The 22894-nt window shown below is 39.8% G+C and overlaps 1 protein-coding gene across 1 annotated transcript in view; it reads right to left on the bottom strand.

Annotated features, from left to right (window-relative positions):
• Positions 1–22894, bottom strand: part of LOC149175887 (poly [ADP-ribose] polymerase 2-like) — a 445779-nt gene that overhangs the window by 352396 nt on the left and 70489 nt on the right. The window contains exon 6 of the mRNA XM_089419780.1: positions 9586–9667. Coding sequence (XP_089275906.1) covers positions 9586–9667 — 82 coding nt within the window. The remainder of the gene's footprint in view (positions 1–9585; positions 9668–22894) is intronic.

Below are 22894 nucleotides of genomic sequence, written 5' to 3' on the forward strand. Positions count from 1 at the left end.
TTGGGTTTGGTCTCCCTACATGGGGTCCAAGCCCTTCAGAGGGTCTTAATGGCATTTGCAGGGTGTGCGTTGAGAGCCATGAGCCTCCATTATAGCAGAGAACAGATTGCCATGCCATGGGACTCTTCAGCACCATTCATTGCTCGCCCCTGTCCCACTTATTTGATGATGATGATGATGCACCTGGACCACCTTGCCCAGCCGGATACACCATTGCACCACAGACTTGGCAATTGATCCAGAACCCAAATGGGGTTGTGTCTCACCATGGGAAACAATGGGACGACTTGCATCATTGTTCCAGCGCTTGCAGATGGGATACATGCTTGTTCGATTCAGTTGGAGAACCATGAGGATGTTTTTGTGCCCCCACAGCCACTTGGGAGCGCCGCGGTTGGATAAGCATGAGGATGTTTTTGTGCCCCCACAGCCACTTGGGAGCGCCACGGGTCATTTGCATGGAGATCAAGGGGCCATCCCCTTCATCACTATTTTTGGAGCCCTTCCACTAATTTTGGCACAAAAGGGACTTCACTAGGCCTTTCAATGCGCCCTCCTAGCCACTCATCTATCATTTTGGTCCTCTTAGGAGGCTTATTATTTTTATTATGGAGCTATTTGGTGGGCTTGTCACCAATGTGTTGTTATTTGTACATTATTTTATTATTAGTGGAATCATTAGGCCTAATTAGGCAAATTGAATCCCTTAGAGGATCATATAAATTGATGAGAGGTTCATTTCACCTCTCATCATCACTTCGATTTGGGATTTATCTTTCTAAAGATTTCGGACCTGTAATTTGTGGAACGATTTGGATGATTAAATGCATTTTGATGTGTGGAATATTTTCCCTATCTCTCTTGGAGCTTCTATTTTGCAAATGTGATGGATGGATATACTCTCTTGTCATGTAAGTGCTCTATTCATGTGAATTTCTTGATACTTTGTGTCTAATGTATGGAATATTATGCTTTGATTTAGCTTGTCCCCTAAAATCTAATGCAAATTTATGAAATACTTGTAATCTTGGCTCATTGCATATGTTATTCACCTCGGCAAGAAGAACGGATTTTCCTAGGGGTAGGTTGTGCACCTTTTATCTTGAAACTCTATCAAATCCTGGATAGCGAAGTATATAAGTCTGAAGTTGCCATGTAGTTGCATCCATTAGCAGTGAAGTTGCTTCTTTAGGCCTCCCTGAAGAGCGAAGTTCCCGAATCTTGATCATTTTGACTCCAATCTTCCAAATAGACAAGCATTGGTCCTAGATCCTTGATGATAAACCCTAAAACTATTTTCTTTCCCTATCTTCCTATTTTTCTTCCCTAACCCTAGAAGGCCAACTAGGGCCCAACACGAATTGCATTTGAGACATCTCCTTGGGGTGCAAATTGATACACTACTACGTTGTCCCTTTCTCTAAGTGCCCTCGGAGTTCAAGCATTTCTCCTTGCTAGTTTGAGAGAAATCTCCATCCCTAGCTCCTAAATCGTTTCTATTTTTCACTTTCCTTGTTTAGAGGCATTTCTAGGGTCATTTACTCTCAAAAACTCATCGGAAGTTCACCTTTCTTCAACCCTTACTTCTATTCCTTGCTTGACCTAGTCATATTGTTGATGCTCACCCCAAACCCTAGGCCTCGCTTGGATCCCCTAGGTCTCTCTTATGGTCCTAGCCTTTGTATGATCTATATTTCACAAAACCTTAAGAGAGGTCCTCCTCCCTTTCTAGGAAACCTTGATCTAGGCATAACTCTTTTGTTGAAAATCCTTTCACCTAGGTTTAGGCCTCCTTTCCTCAAGCCTTTCTTGGAGAGCCCTTCTTTTGCTTCTAAAACAAGCAATTTATTATCTGAGCCTCTCCTTTGAATGGTCTTTTGAAATCATGTACACTATTATTGACCTCACCATTCCTAATGATTTCCTTATATCAAGACTCCTCCCATTGGTTAAAGTCCATAAAGAGCAGGCGACATCGACTGACGTGACAGCAAGTCCTTGTCCCATTATTGCCACTTGATATAGTAGTAGTCCCTTTGGAACCCCTCCTAGGACCCCTGCTAAATTGAACAATAACATGGCTAAAGATAAAACCATTTTTCCTGCTCTTGATGATTGTAACACCAAACAAATATTTGTTGGTGATGATAGATTTGTGTTGTAAGGTCTAGAACAGTTCAAATAGATAACAGTCATTCCAATGATGTATTATGTGTTCCAAGTCCTTCCTACAATCTTCTATCAATATATCAGATCACTCATTAAAGTGAAGTTAAAACAGTATAGTTTTCACCTCACCAAGTTGTAATTGAGGATTTAAAAGATTCTAAGCATGTCCTTGCCTTAGGGATAGTTGATGATATGACCCGGTTGTACAAGTTTGACAACTTTGGGTCATCGTCTTTTCCTTCAGTTTAAACTTTTTATTGCTTATAGTGATTACTTAAGCAAACTTTGGGATGAGCGATTAGCTCATCTAGATTCTAAACTATCACTAACTACAGCAACTATGTAATCAAAATATGGCGATTAGTCTTCCTCTCGTTTCTTGTAGAAATGGTGTTTGTGCCAGTTATGTTCTCGGCAAACATCATTGGGATATTTTTGACAAACATGGCTCTTGGCATGCCTCAACCCCTTTGTAGCTTGTTCATAGTTATGTGGTCCATGTTACCCACAAAAATGGGTAACCCTATAGGAGAAAACGTTTCTCCTATTCTTGACAACCAATCGGTCAACCATACAGCCAACAGCTCCTGACAGCAACCACTAGTTGACAATATGTCATTATATGTCTCCCACATGCATCAGCCATATGTTTCACATTATCTAGCATGAGCACATGGACAAAGGGGTGCTTATGCATGTTTGTCTTTAAGCACTTGGTATGGATTATTGGGTGATCTACAAGAAGGATGGGTTTTGATTATGATCTTGTTCTCTCACCTTAAATGGGGGGTTAATCTTCGATCCTAGCCCAGTGGGACCTCCCCAAATGGCCAAATGGGTATAGGAGGGGCACTACCTGTGAAACCTTGATTGAGATAGTGTAGTTCCATCTATTCCTAAGTCATACTTAACACTTTCCATCATACATTACAAGCCCTTATCTCACCTCCATTCTTCGGGTTCAACTGACCATTGGTTCTTTGGGATTTGGCACCGCATATGTCACATACCTGGGCAGGGCCTGGAAACTTTGCCTTAGGATGTTGATGTAGCTAAAAGAAACAAAAAAGAGTGTATTGTGACCACCGCAAAACAAACGAAAGAAAAATCAAAATGAAAAAGATGGCCAGTGACAAACAGATTAGCATGTGGGAAAAAGCCTAGCATGAACTCTACCTCACTCCTTATGGCTATCACCCGGTTCTTAAGCACATGTTGCTCCATTACATCAAAAGAAGGAACCCTTGCATGTCCCAACCCCGATGAGCAATGAACTAACTCATCATTAAGGGGTAATACAATTGTTATATCATTCAAAGCAAACTCTACGCTTGAGATATGAGTAGAAATACAAAGAAAAATCAAGAAGAAGTAAAAGGTGCACACAAGGGGTGGTAAAACAAAGGCCAAGTTGGTAACTCATGCATCCACGAATGCTCCCTCATAACATTTATACACTCAGGATGTGGATACCCCCATCAATCGGTCCCTTTGACCATGGCACTTGGCCATGAAGCCTTATCTCTTCCACTACCATCATTATTATTCACTAGCACCTATCAATTGAAGGGTGGACTGAGGAAATGTCAGTTCCCCTTAGGGGTTCGAAAAACCTAATAGGGTTGTCCTTTAGCCACTCCTACCTAGGGAGGAAACACCTTGTGAGCTCAAGGCCCTGATTTTGGAAGGGGGTCCTTATATGAAGTATTAAATAGCCAATGACACTCAAGCTTGGTTCACTTGGATGCAAGAATGACTTCTTTTCCTTAGTGATTGGTTGTTTTCGCTAGAATTTGAGTTTTGATTATTAGATGGTTCAGCAGCTCACGTCCTGGACACCTTCTCCACATGTACTCTAGCCATTTGAGAAGAATATTGACACAAACAAGTGAAGAGTTGAGACTCTTGGGCCTTCTAGTAGAAGTAGCATATCACACATGTTCTAGGGCACCTCCTAGACCCATGATATTGTACCACTTCGCACTGGATCTGATGAATCTTCGGGATGACACACCTGGACCCAGCAAGCCCCCAGGTCATCCTTAGCACCAATTGATGGATGGTAGTTGATTCAAGGCCCAAAAGAGGATGTTCTTGCCTTCAGAGACTGGAGAGGAATAGTTTCACCTAAGAGGCCCTCAACACTGGAGCAGAGATGGACACTTTGAGCAGTTGGAGACCCATAGAGACCACTTTGTGGTGCCCTAGTTGGATCTTGGGACCACAAGGAGCCATTGAGGTGAATTTGAGGGCCAACCCTCAAATATTGATTTTTACATGCTTCTACATCACCTTGGACACCTCATAACACTTGGACATGGCATTTGGAGCCTATTTCATGCATGACATCAGCCCTAGAAGGCTAGTGGCTCACATGTGTGGGCTTATTAGAGCATTTATGATTGAAGCTAGTGGGTTGGCTTGTAACCCAAGCATATTTTGTGATTAAACTTGTTTTAGGGTGTCATTAGGCTAATATTAGGTCCTACTCCTCATATAAATAGAGGAGAGGCTCATTCATTTCTATTCATCATCACTTGTGACTATTTTAGCTTTCCCTGGAGATTTTCGGCCCTCTTTGGAGATTTTTGGCCCTCTTATATCTTGGAGAGATGTGATCTATGGAGAACTTTGTTTATTGGAGCTATTTTCTTGGCATTGGAGAAGTTATCTTGGATCAATGAAAGGATTGTACATGCATTTTGGCTTCTTAAATTTGATAAAATTTTGATCTTATTGATTAATGTATGGAATGAATTGATAATCTAGGGTTTTTCTATTGCACCATTTATTGTTGAATAGCAATTGTATAGAACCTTGATATCATCATTGTATGCATTACTCATGAATGAAATGTGAATGGAAATCCACTTAGTGAACTTTTGAATTAACTCTCCCAAGTGAATATTGATCCCTCACTAAGGTAAAAGTTAGGGTTTTGTGCTAAGGCATCAGAACATCCTTACTCCCTTGCAAGATTTGGCTAATCTATCACACCCATAGACTTCATCAACGCAAGGACTAGGCATTGGCCTTGTCAAATTGGTGATCAAACCTTATCTCATCCATAAAATTAAATTTCGCTCTCTTTCACTCTCCTATGTTTGGCCCTCTTAAGCATAAGCAACCTAAACTAGGGCTTAGACCGAATTGGTTTAAAGGGAGAATTTAAGGTGGTGAAAGGATTCAACATTAAGAGAAGACTTTGCTGCCTCACAATCAACCTTCTTTGGTGGCTAATCTATCGATTTTAGGCCTTAATTCTCTTGCCCTACCTAGTTTGCCCTAGGAGAAACCCTAGTTTTCCCAAGCTTCAACATAAGGACTTTCTTAAGGTATGTTATTCGCTCGCTAATATTCATTGTTGGAAACCTTTTCTTGGCATATCGACCTTAGGATATTCCATTTTGCATGTTATTTCTCAAGCCCCAAGTCTGGCATACCCCAATTAGGCCTTTCTGTAGGATGTGAATTGCCCTTTTTCCCTTGGTTGAATCGTGTACTTAAGAAGAGTCGTCCTTTAGTAGTCTCTATTGTCACCTTAAACCTTTAAGCCTAGAATATCTCTAATAGGTGACCAATCTACCAGGAAGCCTCCCGTTGGTGATTCCATAAACAGCAGGGGGTAGTGGCTATGGTGACAGTGGGCCACACCTCATTTTGTCACTTAGTCTAGTGCTTGCCTTGTAGAGCACCCCCTCTACAAGAGTTGTTAGATTTTGAGGCAATAGTGCACTTTTTGCCCCTTCCATTTTTGGGTTTAAATACTTCTTAACCTTCATTGGTGACTTCTCCAAACGCACTTGGGTTTATTTATTAAAACTTAAGAGTGAAAATTTTTACTTGTTCTTGGCCTACAAGGCCCTTGTAGAAAAACAATTTGGACATCAACTACAAAGGTTAAGAACATATAATGGAGGTGAATATGTCAACAATAAATTCACAACTTACTACACTACACAGGGCATTCAAATGCAACATATTGTTCCATATACACCAAAACAAAATAGTGTTACTGAAATAAAGAATCATACATTAAAGAAAATGGCTAATTGTATAATTCAATCTAAGGGATTAAGTCTTCATTATTGGGCAGAAGCAATCAACTATGCAAATTACATAGTAAATTGCACTCCCACAAAGGCTTTAAGCAATATAACACCAGAAGAAGCATGGACTAAAATTAAGCCAGATGTAAGCCACTTCCATATCTTTGGTAGTGTAGCATGGGCTCACATTCCTGATGAAAAAAGGAAAGCTTTACAACTTAAAAGTGAGAAGTGTATTTTTGTTGGATATTTTGAATATGTAAAAGGTTATAGACTTCTTCAACCTCACTCCAATGAAATAATCATTAGAAGAGATGTTAAATTTGATGAAAATCTCTTGGCTTGCAAGCCTAATTCAACACTTGTTCCCTCTTTGACTTGCGAACCTAATTCAACGATTGTGACCTCTTTGGCCTACAAGCCATCTTTGGCATTTGTGCCACCTTCTCTTCCTATTTTGGTTTCTTCTTCAAATGATGACACTGAGGATGAAAATCCACCTCTGTCTGCTCACATTCCTCTAGATGAGTCCATTGAACATGAACCTGCACCAACACCATAGCTTCCCAAATGTTTTGTTCAACACATGAAGTAGTTGGTGACCTTGTTGGTGATCCTACAGATCAACAACATACTCACAGTTCCAATGAGCCTCCTCTCTTTTGGCTCAAGTTTTAGAGACTCATGATCTGAAAACATTTGCATAAACTTCAGGCCATCTATAATTGGGAAACGGTAATGAATGAAGAATATCATTTCTTGACGATGAATGATACTTAGGAACCTGTAAGTTGTACCTCGTCAAAAAGGAAGGAAACTTGTCCAATGTAAATGGGTATACAGAACTAAGTATGCATCAAATGGAAGTGTTGAAAGACATAAGGTTTGATTAGTTACTAAAGGATTCTCTTAAGTTGAAGGAATTGACTACAATGAAACCTTTGCCACTATCACCAAAATGAATTCAATCCGCCTTGTTCTATCCCTTGTTGCCTCACATGGATGGGAGATCCATCAGATGGATGTTAAATCCGCCTTCATGCATGGGGATCTACAAGAAAAAATCTACATGGAACAACCTCTTAGCTATATTTAGAGTGATTCAAGCCTTGTCTGACGCCTTAAGAAATCTCTCTATGGTCTTAAACAAACTCCTCAAGCTTGGTATGCAAAAATGGATAGCTTTATTCTTGACACCGACTTCTCTAGATGTCATTCTAACACCACTACCTATGCTAAGAAAGTAGGAAGTCATCTCATAATCCTTATTCTTTCTATCAATGACCCTATCCTCACTAGTAGTGACCCTAACCTTTTAAGCCATGTGAAGTCAATCCTTACGAAGTTTGAAATGATAGACTTAGGATATTTGCATTATTTCCTTGGCCTTCGAGTTCTGCAAACCAAGGAAAAAAATTCTCTTTCCCAGTCTTAAGCATGCATGTGACCACCTTCACCATTTTCACATGGAAGATTGCAAACCAACCCCTTCTCCCTTTTAGTCTAAAGTCAAACTTACTGCCATTTGCACTACTACTGAAGTTGATGCCACTTTGTATCGTCAGTTGGTAGCCTCTTATATTTGACACATACCTATCTTGATATTTCCTTTGTTTTTGGTCTTGTTGCCCATTATATGCAAACATCACATGATAATCACCGGAAAGTAGCAAAAAGGATACTTCGATATATTCGAGGTACAGTTCAGTTTGGGATACATTATAGTTCAAGGGGGACTCCTTTGTTGGTTGGTTTCACTGATTCAAATTGGGTTGGCGACCCTAATGATCAAAAGTCTACTGCAGGTTATGTTTTTAGTCTTCGTTTCGAACATGTCACTTGGGCTTGTAAAAAGAAATAGGCTATTGCTCTTTCTTCAACAAAAACAAAGTACTAAGCAACAATTAATGAGAGTCAAGAAGTCTTCTAGCTTCAACAGATCCTTTCAAAAATTGGATTTGAGCAACAAGATTTGACCACCCTCTAGTGCGACAATCAAAGTGCCATCAAGCTCGCCAAAGATTTAGTTCATCCTAACCGCAACAAACACAGAGCTAAAAATGCACTTCATCTGAAAATCATTCATAATAGAGTTATTGAAGTGCACCTTTGCTCTATAGATGATCAAGTTGCATACATTTTCACAAAGTCTCTTACAAAAATTAAGTTTTCTAAACTTTGATCTATGTTAGGAGTTCAAGAAATTGTCATTAAGGGCGGATAGGCTCTAATGCCTCCTTCCTTTTCCTATTGTACCACCTTTGTAAATCATTCAATCCTGTCCCAACTTATTCTTAACAGGGGATGTTAGGATATTTAGACACTTTGGATTTAGTTGGCTTCAACTTGGTCTAATGTATCTATTAGGTAAAAATGTGTTTCTTAGTGTGTCTTTGTAGTATGCATTAGTTGCATTGTGATCCAATGGTCATGATATGTTCTAGACATAGAGTGATCCGACGCCTCATATTCTCCTCGATATTAATGGCTCTTAATCCCTGGCTAACACCTGATTGGTCCATGATCTCCTCACCAACAATAAAAGTAACATAATGCTAATATTACTGCTAATAACAATAAAATTAAAAAATAAATAATAAAAAAATAATAATAAAAATAAAAAGAATATATATATATATATATATATATTTCATTCTTGTTGTCAACAATGGTTAAAGTTACACAAATCAAAATGACATGAACAAACAAGAAAAAGAAAATAGGAATAAATACACAAAATCTAATTATAAACACAAATGGATGCAATAACAAGTAGTAACTAAAATAGAGCATGCTCTCCTTATTATGATATATGTACAAAGGAACATGTTTTGTGAACTTAACAAAGGAACTACATACCAAGGACAAGATTTACAAAGAATGACCAACCTCTATATCTTCTCCATTTCCCTATATATTGAATGAGGATTGTTGGGTAGTTAAGCATACAACAAATTAAGGCAGCAATTCATACAACTTTGCACACGTTTTTGACTTAGTTAAAAGTAGATAAAGTTATTGCATATTAATCCCTCTTATATTTATGAAGTAAAAATCACAATTTTGTGCCTTACAATCCTAAATATCAATTAACTAAAACAACACCATCCACATATGACACTTTTATAGTATTAATCAACATAAGTTAAATTTGTCTAAGTTATATTTACCTCAATCTAACCTTTTATGAACTTAGAGATCTATTTCTAACCAAAATAAACTGTAGTCAATAATGTGCATTTATAGACATAAGAGGACGATTACGAGTTTCTATTCAGCTATTAAAAATGAAAGGTGTAAAAAGAGGTCATAATAAAAAAGCACAACATATTTTCCAGGCTGGGTCTTCACAAGATAAAAGACACACCTAATGCTTGAATGACATAAAACTTGTTGTTATTTTCACCAACAGTTGTCTGATTCAGCATGGCATCAAAGATATTATCCCCCTGATTGTGTCAACACATTTAAGGAAACAATTATTATTTCAATCAACAACAGTTGTATAGAATGCACAAAAATATCTTCCATGTATTTTTTTTCCCTAAAATAAGAAACAATGCCTGTAACACCTGAAAAGGCCTTTTATATTGGTTAGTAACAATTTTTTCATTGTGATCTTTTCATCTTACCAATAGCAGAGTATGAAGATCAGCACAAATATACTCGTAATTAATTGTTCAAAGCTACGTATTTTTCAAAATATCCATGTTCTTTAATATAATCATATGATAATCATCAAGCTTAACTCATATTTTCTTTTTTTCACCTTTTCAATCATCAGCGTGGTTTAGTCGATGGTAAGCCATATCGAACAAATCTTGATTGTTAAACTCCATTCTAACAGTTTTAAATAATTACTGAGATAAGGTATCTCAGGAATCTAAATTTTAAAACTTCTTAGACAATATGCATCATTCAAAAGAACAAGAACAATGCTAAGAAACTATGCTTGAAGAAGCCTATTTATATTGCGATGACTTGAAAGCTATAAAGGTAAATAAGAAAAATATCTTTTAGTAGCTATAGAACATCCCCCTGACATGAAAGAAAATTAAACTGGTGCACTCCGAATTGGAAAATGAAAGGATACTCAGAATAAGGAAAAAAGACTAATATTTTCAATTAAAATTTAAAACCAAATCCAGAAAGCTTTATACATTGACAAGGAACAAGTTTGGGACATGTACAGCCAAAAATCCAGATCCCCGTTGTTGGCATGATAGACACCATATAATGGTATAGAAAGAAGAAACAAAAGAGGAACCCTAACACACCACATACATGAATAGAAATTGCCACACGAAGGACATACAATTACCCATATTTGTTCCGCCCAAAATACTTTGGTATTTTCACCATTGCACTAAGTATGGCATGATTTCTTCATGCCAAATGTACTCTACTTATTTACCTGGCATAATCCCTTATACAATTATGACACACTCCATTTATATGTGTGAAACAATTGATTCCTCTTTCTTCCTATTACTCGTACTAATTACAAACACACCTTTAGAACTTAGGATATTTGTTACCAACATCCATCACCTAAGAGTCTTATAACACACACTAACTCCAAACTGATTATTATTTCTCAACCTAGGTTGCATGATATGGGGAAATGGGTTTGTGTTCCTGAAACGGAAACGCACTGGAAATGGGACCCCCAAAAAATTTGAAAATGAGAAAACGTGATATATATATATCTGTAGAGAGAGAGAGAGAGAGAGAGAGACTTGGAAAGAAATCACTATGAATAAATGAGCAAGAACATTTAAATGACAAGCAATGTTCCACCATCACTTATATTAGGATCCTCATCATTCATATCACCCTTTGCCTCTATCTCAATCCTATAAAGACATCAGTCAGCGCCACCCAATTTTGATGAAACTCCCTAATCCAAGCATTGAAATATGCTACAAAAAGCTTAGCATGCCTGATCAATAATTTTGGTTTGAGTGAAGAATACATTTTTGCTAAGGCCATGACAAAGGAATCCAACAAGCAATATCACTAACATAGGTACCTAAAGGGCTTGGTGCTCTTGATTAAATATCAATTTCATACCTTCATACATGATAGAATCTAATGAAAATAATCCTGAAATTCTGAAAACACTCTCAAACATTATGAAATAATTAATAATAATGTTTAAAATTAAAGTAAAAGTGACATTTATTTTCCTCTTATGAATTTAACATTATCATTAATTAGCAACATTTTGGTGCAAACTAAGAGTGAAACCATTTTTAAATAATAATTCCCGGTCTTAGAGGTTTCTAGAAGTCTCATTAGTTCATAATCAATCCCTGATCAGGGAATAAAACTGAAAAATGTGGGCCCCAAAAATTAAATCGAGACAAAATCAGAAAAATTTCATTTGGAAACACATTACAGTTTGTTGAAACACATTCTCGACATGTGAAATGCCTTTCATATGAATTCAAACGTGTTTCAATTGAATTTTAGAGTTTTGAAATGAAAACGTGGCTAATACACAAGGAGGGGCATGTTTCCTACAACACAGTTCTCAAAACATTACAACATCTTAAGCTATTTACTATTTAAGCATGGCTACATCAATATGATCATAATCCACAACATCAATGAAAAAAAAGAAAAATCAGAGGAAAATGAGTGTTGTACATGTTAAATTTGAGACTTGACAAGTTTCAATATACAATGATGATTTTTGATAGTTTGTGGGGAACTCCTATTACATTAGAAATTAGTGAATCTCAATCACTCGCAAAGAGGAGTAGTGTAATGTGGGATGAAATCATCTGTTGAAAATTGTAACTAGGTTCAGTCTTCATTATGATGTAATTGTAATCATGGCATTGTATATGCTTATAAAGAAAGATAAATGAAAGAAAGAGATTATATTTTATTTTGGAGTATGGGTTTCATACTCAAGTTTGAGTCAAAAGCATGTTCTTCGTGCTTTTTAGGTCTTCTAGGTCTTTCTAGGATAAAGAATAATATTGGTCATGTATCATAGTCCCATTTGGACTCACTGTAATGGAGAAAAATATTAATTTTATCATGTAACAGCCATGGATAAGACCAAAACCAAGTCGGCCCAAGAGCAAGGACAAATTGGCCTAAAGGAGGGCAATTCAACCCTCAAGAAAGGCTATAAATAGAAGGAAGCTTGACCTCATTTGGATACACATCTCGCAAAAGTTCGATCTGCATAGCAAAGGAGAAAGAAGAGTAGCTGGAGGACGAAAAAGGAGGAGCAGAAGTCGAAGTTTATCAACGGTTATCTATCTCTTTGTCTTGCTAGGGTTTGTGAAGTTGCCAGTTTCAAGAGGACGAAATTTTGTTGTTGGGGCCGAAGTTGCAGTAGCTAGGTGTTGATTTGGGGTAGCATCGGATGTGCTCTAGCCACGAAAATTGGTGGAGAGGCTAAAGCACATGAGATCTCCAATACCCAGCAATGGTTTGGGTAGAATCTAACCAGTTTGGGAGATATTAAAATAATTAGTATTTTTAATGGAGTCCCTAAGTCTAAACTTAGGGAAAATAAAATATTGATGTGGATTAATATAAAACTGAGTTAGAATGGTCCAAAAGTCATGGATCAAGCCAGATCTAATCTTAGTCGTTGATTAATGACTTAATATCGACCGTTGAAATGTCAACGATAAAAGTATAAGAGGAGGCTTGAAGTTCACTTGGAGAACACACCGAGTTGATCAAAAATTCGATTTTCTAGGGCAAGGCTTGCTAAGGAAATCGAAGGAGTGATCAAAGTTGCAGTTGAGGGGCAGTGAATGCAGTATCAGAGAGGCAGAGACAGTACCGGGAGCATCAGCGCAGAAGCTGGGAGAGGGTTGACGCAAAGCCAGCTAGAGGCCACCGGAGGCCACGCAGAAGCAGCCAGAGGCCACGCAAAGGCAGCTAGGAGCTGCGCAGAGCTTGAGGAGGGCTAGCGTGGGAGACGCAGAGGCTCTAGAGGCTGACGCAGAGCCCCAAGAGGCTAACGCTAGGCCAGATAGGCTGACTCTCAGCTGACGCTGGGCCAGAGAGGCTGACGCAAACCCTAAAGACTGACGCTCGGAGATTTCGTGGGGCAGATTGAGGCTAAGATCCGTCTCCGACTGAGAGGTACTATTTCCGAGGGCATTCTCTGTTGGGTGAGCCATTTCTGGCACCCAGATTGTATTCTGAAACTGCTTAATAATAAAACCCTCAAATAGTTGCATTGGTTTTCCCGCATCTGGGGACATTAGTCCAAAAATAAAGGTGTCACTTGTGTGCTTGTTTTTCCTTCAGTTGATGATCTGCATGTGTTCAGACTGTACTTGTATTTATTTTCAGTATTTACATGGTAAATAGCTTGTTAATTAACAGAACAAGTAGGAAGAAATAAATCAGAAAGTACAGGAAGGATTTCTAATAGTCGGACTTAGAAATTCCAACATGGTATCAAAGCGTGGTTGCAGATCACAGGATAACTGAGGACATCAGCCAAGCAAAGCAGCAGCAGCAGCAGCAGAAACAGCTGTCCCGAGTGACAAAAGTTGTTCCTAGCAGAAAAGCAGCAAGGAAGGGGTGACACAGTGCCTACGTCATCAGTTCGAGCTGGGAAGAGGATCAGCACAGTGGCAGAGAGGAGCAGACTTGACCTACGCAGTGCCCGGTCATCTTTCACAGTCAAGAAGGATTGACGCCCGTGGCCAAGAGGTGCGGATTTTGCTGGTGCCAGGATTGCGCAACACCTAGAGTCTCTAACCTTCAGTTTGTTGGGGCAGAGGAGGTTGTAGGTAAGTTGCGGAGTGAAGCTGGTGGGGTATTGTGGATAGAACAGTACCTAACAGGGCAAGACCAAGGAGGAGGGAGTTGTTGCCAAGGATTTCTAGCCAAGAAATCCAGATCAATGGTGCAACTGCACTAACGATCGGGGTGGGGGCATCTCGACATTGGCAGAGGGGTTTCTAGGGGGGAAATCGAGGCTCAGAGGGAGTCACACCAAGAACTTCCAAGAGGGAAGTAGAGAGACTCGAAAGAGGAGCAGCGAAACGGCAGTGAATGGGGTAAGAGATCAGGACAGACTGGATGAAGCCTCAAACTTCGTAGTCTGGAAGACCAAGATCTTGTCCGTTCTAGACAGGAATTGTCTCAAGCACCTCGCCTTGAACACGATAGCGATCTCAGTTGACCCGGATGAGAACGAAAAGTACCAAGAGGCAATGGCGAGGGCCAAGAGCATCATCCTTGATGGGGTCAAAGACCATGTAGTACCACATATTGTCGAAAAGGACACGGCAAATGCAATGTGGGAGGCCCTAACGAAACTATATCAGCATACTTCCGTGTAGAGGAAGATGCTATTGGAAAATCAGTTGTGGTCATACCAGATGTAGAAGGGAGAACAGATAGACACCTTCCTTGGTTGTTTGAAGGAGATCCGGGATCAGCTAACTTCCATAGGGGCCACACCAGATGAGGAGATGATGGTGAGGACCGCATTGAACGCGGTCTCAGAGGATTGGGAGATATTTGCCCAAAGCATATTGGGCAGGTCGACCCTTCCAGATCGGGAGGAACTGTGGGCTCATCGTCAAGAAGAGATCAGAAGGCTAACCAAGGCGGGAAGCAGCGGCAAGGGGGTCAAAATCAAGAAGGAGGAAGAAGAGGATGTTGCCCTAGCATCTGAGGGAAAGCAGGAGAAACAAAAGAAGAAGGACCTCTACAAGGTCAAATGCTTCCACTGTGAGGAACTAGGTCACTATGTGAACCAGTGTCCGAGGAAGAAGAGCAAGGGAGAGGCTTCTGAGACCAAGGCAGCGCCAGCGAGGGCGGAAAAAGAAGTGGAGACAGATGATGATTGTGCCATGAGTGCTCATGCACCTCGAGAGAAGAGGTGGGGAGACATCGAGCTGTAGTCAAACAGACTACAGGCGATGAGGGGCAGGATCCTCGAGGTACCCAACCTCTTGGATTAGACCTTGCTACGGGAGCCCCGAAGAGGAGTAGCAGGACTGGCGGATGTCAGTAGAGACGAATGCGGATGGAGCGACAGAGGGAGCTACAGTGCAGGAATCCCAGGACAACATGAGGCAGTAGTGCAAGATGCACAGAGTTGTTGCAGCAATGCAGAGGTCAGAGAGGGAGCACTTGTCAGCGACAGAGGGAGCTTTAGCATCGGGAGTGTTTCTAGCCTGACGGAGATGTCAGAGTTGGGAGATTAGTTACTTACTTCTCAGTAACTGAGTTGCAGTGCAGGAGCTAGCAGTGGCAGGGCCATGGGCAGCAACACAGATGCAAAGGGAGTTGTCGTACAAATGCAACAATGGCAGTGGTAGGGCCATGGGTAGCAGTACATGATGCAGCAGTGCAGAGGATGTTGGGCAGCAGGCCTAGCATCAGCACAGGGACCAATGCCAGATGATCAGGGTGATGCTCAGTGAGGAGTATTACTAGAGCACAGTCCTCGCTAAGAGGGAGTGTTGATTTGGGGTAGCATTGGATGTGCTCTAGCCACGAAAATTGGTGGAGAGGCTAAAGCACATGAGATCTCCAATACCCAGAAATGGTTTGGGCAGAATCTAACCAGTTTGGGAGATATTAAAATAATTAATATTTTTAATGGAGTCCCTAAGTCTAAACTTAGGGAAACTAAAATATTAATGTGAATTAATATAAAACTGAGTTAGAATGGTCCAAAAGTCATGGATCAAGCCAGATCTAATCTTAGTTGTTGATTAGGGACTTAATCTTGGCCGTTGAAATGTCAACGAGGAAAGTATAAGAGGAGCCTTGAGGGTCACTTGGAGAACACATGGAGTTGATCAAGAATTCGATTTTCTGGGGAAGGGCTAATTGAGGAAATCGAAGGAGTGATCAGAGTTGCAGCTGAGGGGCAATGAATGCGGTAGCAGAGAGGTAGAGATAGTATGGGGAGCATCAGTGCAGAAGCCGGGAGAGGGTTGACGCAGAGCTAGCTAGAGGCCACGCAGAAGCCGAGAGAGGGTTCACGCAAAGCCAACTAGAGGCCACGTAGAGGCAGCCAGGAGTTGCGTAGAGCCTGAGGAGGGCCAGCATGGGAAACGCAGAGGCTGACGCAAAGCCCCGAGAGGCTGACACTGGGCCAAATAGCCTAACGTTGGGCCAGAGAGGCTGACGCTGGGAGATTTCGTGGGGCAAATTGAAGCTGAGATATGCCTCCCATTGAGAGGTACTATTGTCGAGGGCATTCTATGTTGGGTGAGCCATTTCTGGCACCCAGATTGTATTTTGAAACTGCTTAATAATAAAACCCTCAGATAGTTGCACCAGTTTTCCTGCATTGGGTTTTCTGGGGGCATTAGTCCAAAAATAACGGTGTCACTTGTGTGCTTGTTTTTCCTTCAGTTGATGATCTGCATGTGTTGAGACTGTACTTCTATTTATTTTCAGTATTTTACATGGTAAATAACTTGTTAATTAACAGAACAAGTAGGAAGAAATAGATTAGAAAGTACAGGTAGGAAGAAATAAATTAGAAAGTACAGGAAGGATTTCTAACAGTCAGACTTAGAAATTCCAACACTAGGCTGCAGTATTGAAGTTCTGGAAGTTGTTCTTAAGCAAATCTTGTTGGGGGCTGACTTGGGACTTGGAGGGTTTGTTGGCTCAGGTCTTTGGATCTTGGAAGTCTCTTTTGTAAGCAGATTCTAAAGAAGAAGAGAAGCATTTTCTGGGTTTTACCCTTGCAGGGGTTTTTCCCTGGCTTGGAGCTTATATATGGTGTACTTTGTCTCTTTGTGATCCTCCTGTTTTTGGTAATTGCTTGATGAACATAATTAAAGAAGTAATAAAAGAACATCACAAGTAACTATCAAGTTAAGGAAAATAAGTTATAATTATCAGGTCTCCATATTTTCGAACATCATCAACAAGGGATATGCCACTGTGGTTTTTACTAAGCTTACATTTACAAACACATGACAACGCTAACCACAAGCAATCAAAGAAACAAAGCATGTAGAAACCTTTAGAAGTGAATGGAGCGCTTATGAGAGGAGCAATCCATGGTGCAAGTGGAATGGAACAATCGTTCTTTGAAGCATGTGTCTAGAACTCATAGTACTTCAGTATCATAAGATTCAAATCATCACAGCTTCAAAGAATAGTATCTTTGTACTCCAAAAAAATTATTATTTTTGTTAATGCAAGAGACTGCCAAATTCAATGGCAGATGCTAACCATATGTACCAATGTTATCGGAACAAAACCAATCAACCCTGCAAAGCAAGAACATGTCAAAACCGAACTGGAACTATAAAAAAAATCCAACCAAAAAATACATAAAATATTCAATTTTGAAGAAAAAAATATATATATTCTTGTGCATCCATATGAATCCAAACCATTTATACAAAAATATGCAAAAGTTTTCATTTGTATAGCAAAAGTGCATATAACCAAAATAGCACTTAGTGCAATACATTTTTCAACCAAAAATACATCAACAAAAAAGCTCTAGGTAGCCTCTAGCATCCAAAAAAAACATCAACAAATACCTACATATCATCAAAAACATTGTCTATATTTGGATCCTCATCATCAATATCATCACCTTCTAAGCATTAAAATATGATAGAAAAAGCTTAACATGTCAAATTGAGATTTTGTTTAAGTGATAAGTAGATTTTTACTGTTAGTTTTGTAGCTCAAACAGGTGTTCTAGTCTCAAATGGTGACTATGAAGCTAGGAACATAGGTGGATTAATTATCTCTAATACCTAGAAAAAGTTTCTAAGTGAAATGTCTTAATTATATATAATTAACCAAATCTAACTTAGGTTAATTAATCAAGGTTAACTAAGACAACTTGATTTTGCTCTAGTGACTTCTACAAAAGTGATTTGAGAAAGTCAAATTGATCTTAGCCATAGACTGGAGTTAGATCATGGTTGTTGATTCGTCAATGAGGGAAAATAAAAGGAGATTGATGGGGCCTTTGCAGATCATTCAAACTTCAAATTTATAGTGATAGCAAGGGTGTAATGATAGCGTGGGAGACACTAGCAGCGATGTTTTTAGCAGGAGAAATTGAGGACAGAATTTCCAGAGGAATTTGTCACGATGATTCCAGTTTTCTGAGGGCAAGGAGGTCGAATAATTTTGTAGGAGGAAGGCTGAATTGGGCAATGCGAGTAGTCGGATTATCCAATGCGAACTAGCAGAGGCTCATTTTTGTTGCCAATTGTCGTAATGATTTCCCAAAGGCAGTGCAAGTTGGTTAGTCAAGTTGTTGGAGGCAGTGTTACTCACGAGATTTTGGTCTCGATGGCAATGCCAGTTTCTAGGAGGTCAGTTCATATTTTCCAATCTACCAATGCGATTTGTTGGAGGAGGTGTGAATAGCCTAAGAGAGGCCGAGTTAATTTACAAAGGGATATTCTTAATTTCCTAGTTTCATTTGGTCAATTATAGTGAAGGGAAAAATTGTCGGAGCTTTTCCAATAAGAGGCAAGCAGTTTATGTAATCCTTGATGTGTTAAAGAAATAATATAAACCACCGTCTACAAAATTGGTTTTCGCCACACTAGGGTATTTCTAGGGATTATTTGGTCTAGTCAAGGTTTCGGTCTGCGGACAATTAAGACAAGAAGACATATTGTGACACCAATCTTGTCATTTGAAGTAGTGCTGACTGTAAACATATTTTTTACTTAAGATAGAGAGGGCACGTAAGAACAGTGATTAACTGAGTTACATTGATAATTGATTTGTTCGAGAACAACCCAAGGTTGAGTTAAAAACAACACGAGCACGTCAAGAACAGCGACTGTCTGTGCCTTATTCCTTGGAAAATTGTGACCTAGTATCAGCCCTCTAGGGTTATGATAGCAACCACGGAACAAAAGAATTTGGGACAAACAAGATTCGGTTCGCATTGTAAGTAGCAGCCCGTGATGAGGAACTTAGGGTACCTACAGCCACTTGGAGATTAATCAGTGGCCATAAGTCAGAACTGTGTGTGGAGTTAAGTCAATTGAGCTACTCCCAGCAGTCAAATCTACAGGATTGAGAAGAGGCTCGAATCCATTGCACTCAGTGAGGAAATCTTCTGCGACAGGGCGGTTCGTCACTTGCTGGAAAATTTGTGGGTCTGAACAGAATCAATGTTATTACTATAAGTGTTTCCGCGGTTAGTCAATTCCAGCATAATTCGTGGGTCTTGTGGTCTTACGAAATTTATGAAGTGATTTCATAAACAACGATGTGATTATTCCAAAATTTATTTGATAATGATTTCATGTTCCTGACGTGAATCAACTGGAATACAAATCTAACTATGGCAGGGAACAACTTGTTCAAAACCTTGCCTATCTAGTATCAACTGTGGTTGGAGCCTTGTCCTTTATACCTGCCAATGTTGACTTGATACCATGCTAGTCAATGACTCTCTTACCTTCAAAAGGCGCCTGAAGGTGAGGTAATAGCTAGCAAATCTAGTCTTCGCGATCTTCAACAACTCCAAACTTGAGTGGCTGCGGATAAGCCCATGGGTATTGCTATGATTGGTAATAAATTTTATCATTCTCTTGCCTCTCTTGTACAAATCACCAGTCCATTTGTATTGAAGTCGTCTGTTTTTAATAATAGCATGCACCAAAAGGTTCATTATGTGAACCAAACACCCAGACCAAAATATGTTGGGGTATCTATCCTCAATAATTGCTCCCATTGCCTTACAATTAGAAGCATTATCAATGATGACTTGGATGACATTGTATGGCCCAATACGTTCAATTGTTTGAAGTAATGGTTCTGCAATGTTGATGGCGGTCTTGAACTTTTCTGAGTAATCATATGTTGAAAGGAATATTGCACCATTATTAGACATAGCAAGAACACTTATCAATGGCTTGCCTTTTACATTTGTCCATCCATCAGATACAATGGATACCCCATGCTCATTCCAAGAATTTGTCATTTTACCCAAAGAATGTGTTATTTTTTGCTTTTTCATGATCAAGTCCCACGGTTCTAGCCTTGTCATATCCAGGGCTCTTGTATCCTTTGGGGGCATCATTAATGGCAGAAACCGTTTCATTCCAATAAGGTGAGCAAAGATATCCCACATGCATAGAGAAACTGGTAAATTTTTTAATCCACATCATTCCTACACCCTTCGTCAAGGAAATATTATATGGTTCTATGCCTTAAAGGGATGTTTGTTCCTGTGCCTCCATATCCATTGCCATTGAAGGATGATGATGGAGCTCTTTGTGCGTGTGATTGTGGGCTATCATGTTCAAAGACGCCCTTTGATCTTTTAGATTTGTATTTGGCTTCCTCCTCTTCCCTTATGTATTTGGCTCTTTGTGGTGTTGACACACTTAAACAAGTTATGATTCTTATTTGTTTATCTCCATCCCATGGCCTTTTCCCACTAAGGTGCCTTCTGCCACGGCTTTATGAACCTATGTAAGTGTTTTTGCAATGGAGGCATGTAAATTTAGTGGTTCCACCCCCTTTACTTGCTTCAGACCTAGAAACATATTTCCACAATGGGGTTTGGTCTGGTTTAATGTTTGTGCCCTCATCATCTCCACTCTCCTCTTCCTCCTCACCAAGGTACTCCTCTTCTACAAGGTTTTCATCAAATCCACTAAAAACCACTTGTTCATCCTCTTCCTCATGATCAACCCTCCTACTCTCCAACACCATAATAACAAAAAAAGGAACCAACAATAAGAGAATGCCAACCCATATAGCCATGATGTTTGAAGTTTTGAGCCTGCAATAAAATGGAGGAATGGGAATGCGAAAGAGACAAGAACATTTTCATTTGGCAATGAACATATAAAAAACACAAATGCTAGATTAGAGTCTAGATGCTACCTCTTTGACCTTCAATCCCAAGCTCCAATCTCCCTTGCAAGCTCCTCAAGCTCCCAAGCAATACTCTCAATCTCCCTCCTCAACTCAAGCTCCAATTTCAAAAGCCCTCTCTTGCTCTCTCACTATGCAAATGGCGAATAATGGGAGGGGAGGAGGGCCTTTTATCTTATTTTTCCCTCCCCTTCCTTGCTCATCCGCCGCATGTCTGTCGCGCGCCCTTTTCGCCGGCAGGAGTGAAGTTTTTAAGGAGGGAGTGATCAAGAGTGTTCGCTCCCCGACCGCTCCCGCCTTAAAAATTTCACTCCGAGAGTGAAAGAGAGCGGTCGGGGAGCAAATGCTCTCGACCGCTCCCTCATTCGCTCCCTAAAAACCAGGGAGCGCAAATTTTTTAGAGAGCACACTCCCAAGGTCGCTCCCTATCCACTCTCGAGCAGAGCGCACTCCAGGAGGGGATTTGAGGGGAGAGGGGGGGGGGCGCTCCCCCGCAACCCTAGTTTGGAAGGAGAAATTCTATTAAACCTCTAGTATCCTAGAAACCCTAGGGAAAAATTGCCCTAGATCACTACAGTGGTATCAAAGCAGAAATCCTATCAACCTAGATGGTAATTAAAAATGGAAACACCAGAAGCAAATTTTTGACAAAGGTATGCAGAGTCTTGGAGAAAGTTGGAAAAGCAGCAAGCAAAGATTTTGAGGAAGATGGAAGAGCAGCAAGCAGAAAATATTAATAGGTTGGAAGAATGGATTAGAATGACCTTTCAAGATTAGAAAATTTTAACAAAAATGACACAATTGAAGCAAAGGCAAGGGCATGGTCATGGCTATACAAGAAGCAGACAAGTGGCAACGAGCACCATAAATGTCAAAATTTGGTTGACAAAGGTTCTTGTAGTCCATAAAAGGATTTTGATATCTGCAATAAAATGGTTCAAATGTCTTTACCCACATCAGATGTCAACTCCTTCAAAGATGGTGAACTTGGACAGACAAGTTATTGGGAAAAAAGGTCTTCCCCTCATGATATGCAACCTGCATATTCAACAGAGAACATTGGTGGTAAAAGATGTGAGCACGAACTGGGTGATAAGTTGAATCAACCTACCTGTAGTTGTGCATCTTTGGTTGAATTAGATGGCGTAAGGAATGGATCTCAAGAAACAATGTCAATAAGGTTGTCAAAGAACAGAGCACGAATTCTAGCTGAGGCCATAATTGTGGAGAACTAGCAGAAAAAAAGGGGAAGATCATCAAATACAAAGTGTAGAAATTCAAATTCATTGGGGGTGACTTCTGAAGGAGTTTTGAGTGATGGAGGTCATGCACAACCAAACCATACAATGAGGTTAATTGTATCTTCTAGCCAGATTGGTTTATCTAAGATTGCTAATGATGATCACAACAATAATGTGCATCCACCCACCATGTGTTAATTTTTCCACTATTCTATGCTAGCACAATCACTTAACCCAATTCTTTCTTCAATTAGCAATCAGTTTTAAATAAATTTAATCTTCCAATAACAATGAGCAATTGTAGATAGAATAGTAAATCCAATGCACAATAGAAGACAAGCACGAGCAATAACAAGAGACACAAGATTTGGTCAAAGACCAGGGGAAAACCCAAGGGGGGAAACACTTTCAAATTCTTCTTCAATTAGATTTTCATCAAATGTTCAGCAAAGAGATTACAATGTTCCAATTCAACAATAAAGAGTAAAAGTCAAACCTTTGACTTATCCAACAATTCACTAATTAACATCAACGAGATGAGCCCAAAAGTCAAATCTGCTCAACAAGTCAAATCTGCAATTATGGTCAAAG

The sequence above is a fragment of the Pinus tabuliformis genome, chromosome 4_1 (assembly GCF_031772625.1).
Source record: "Pinus tabuliformis cultivar Carrire ecotype Pingquan chromosome 4_1, CPIR1, whole genome shotgun sequence".
Classification (NCBI taxonomy): domain Eukaryota; kingdom Viridiplantae; phylum Streptophyta; class Pinopsida; order Pinales; family Pinaceae; genus Pinus; species Pinus tabuliformis.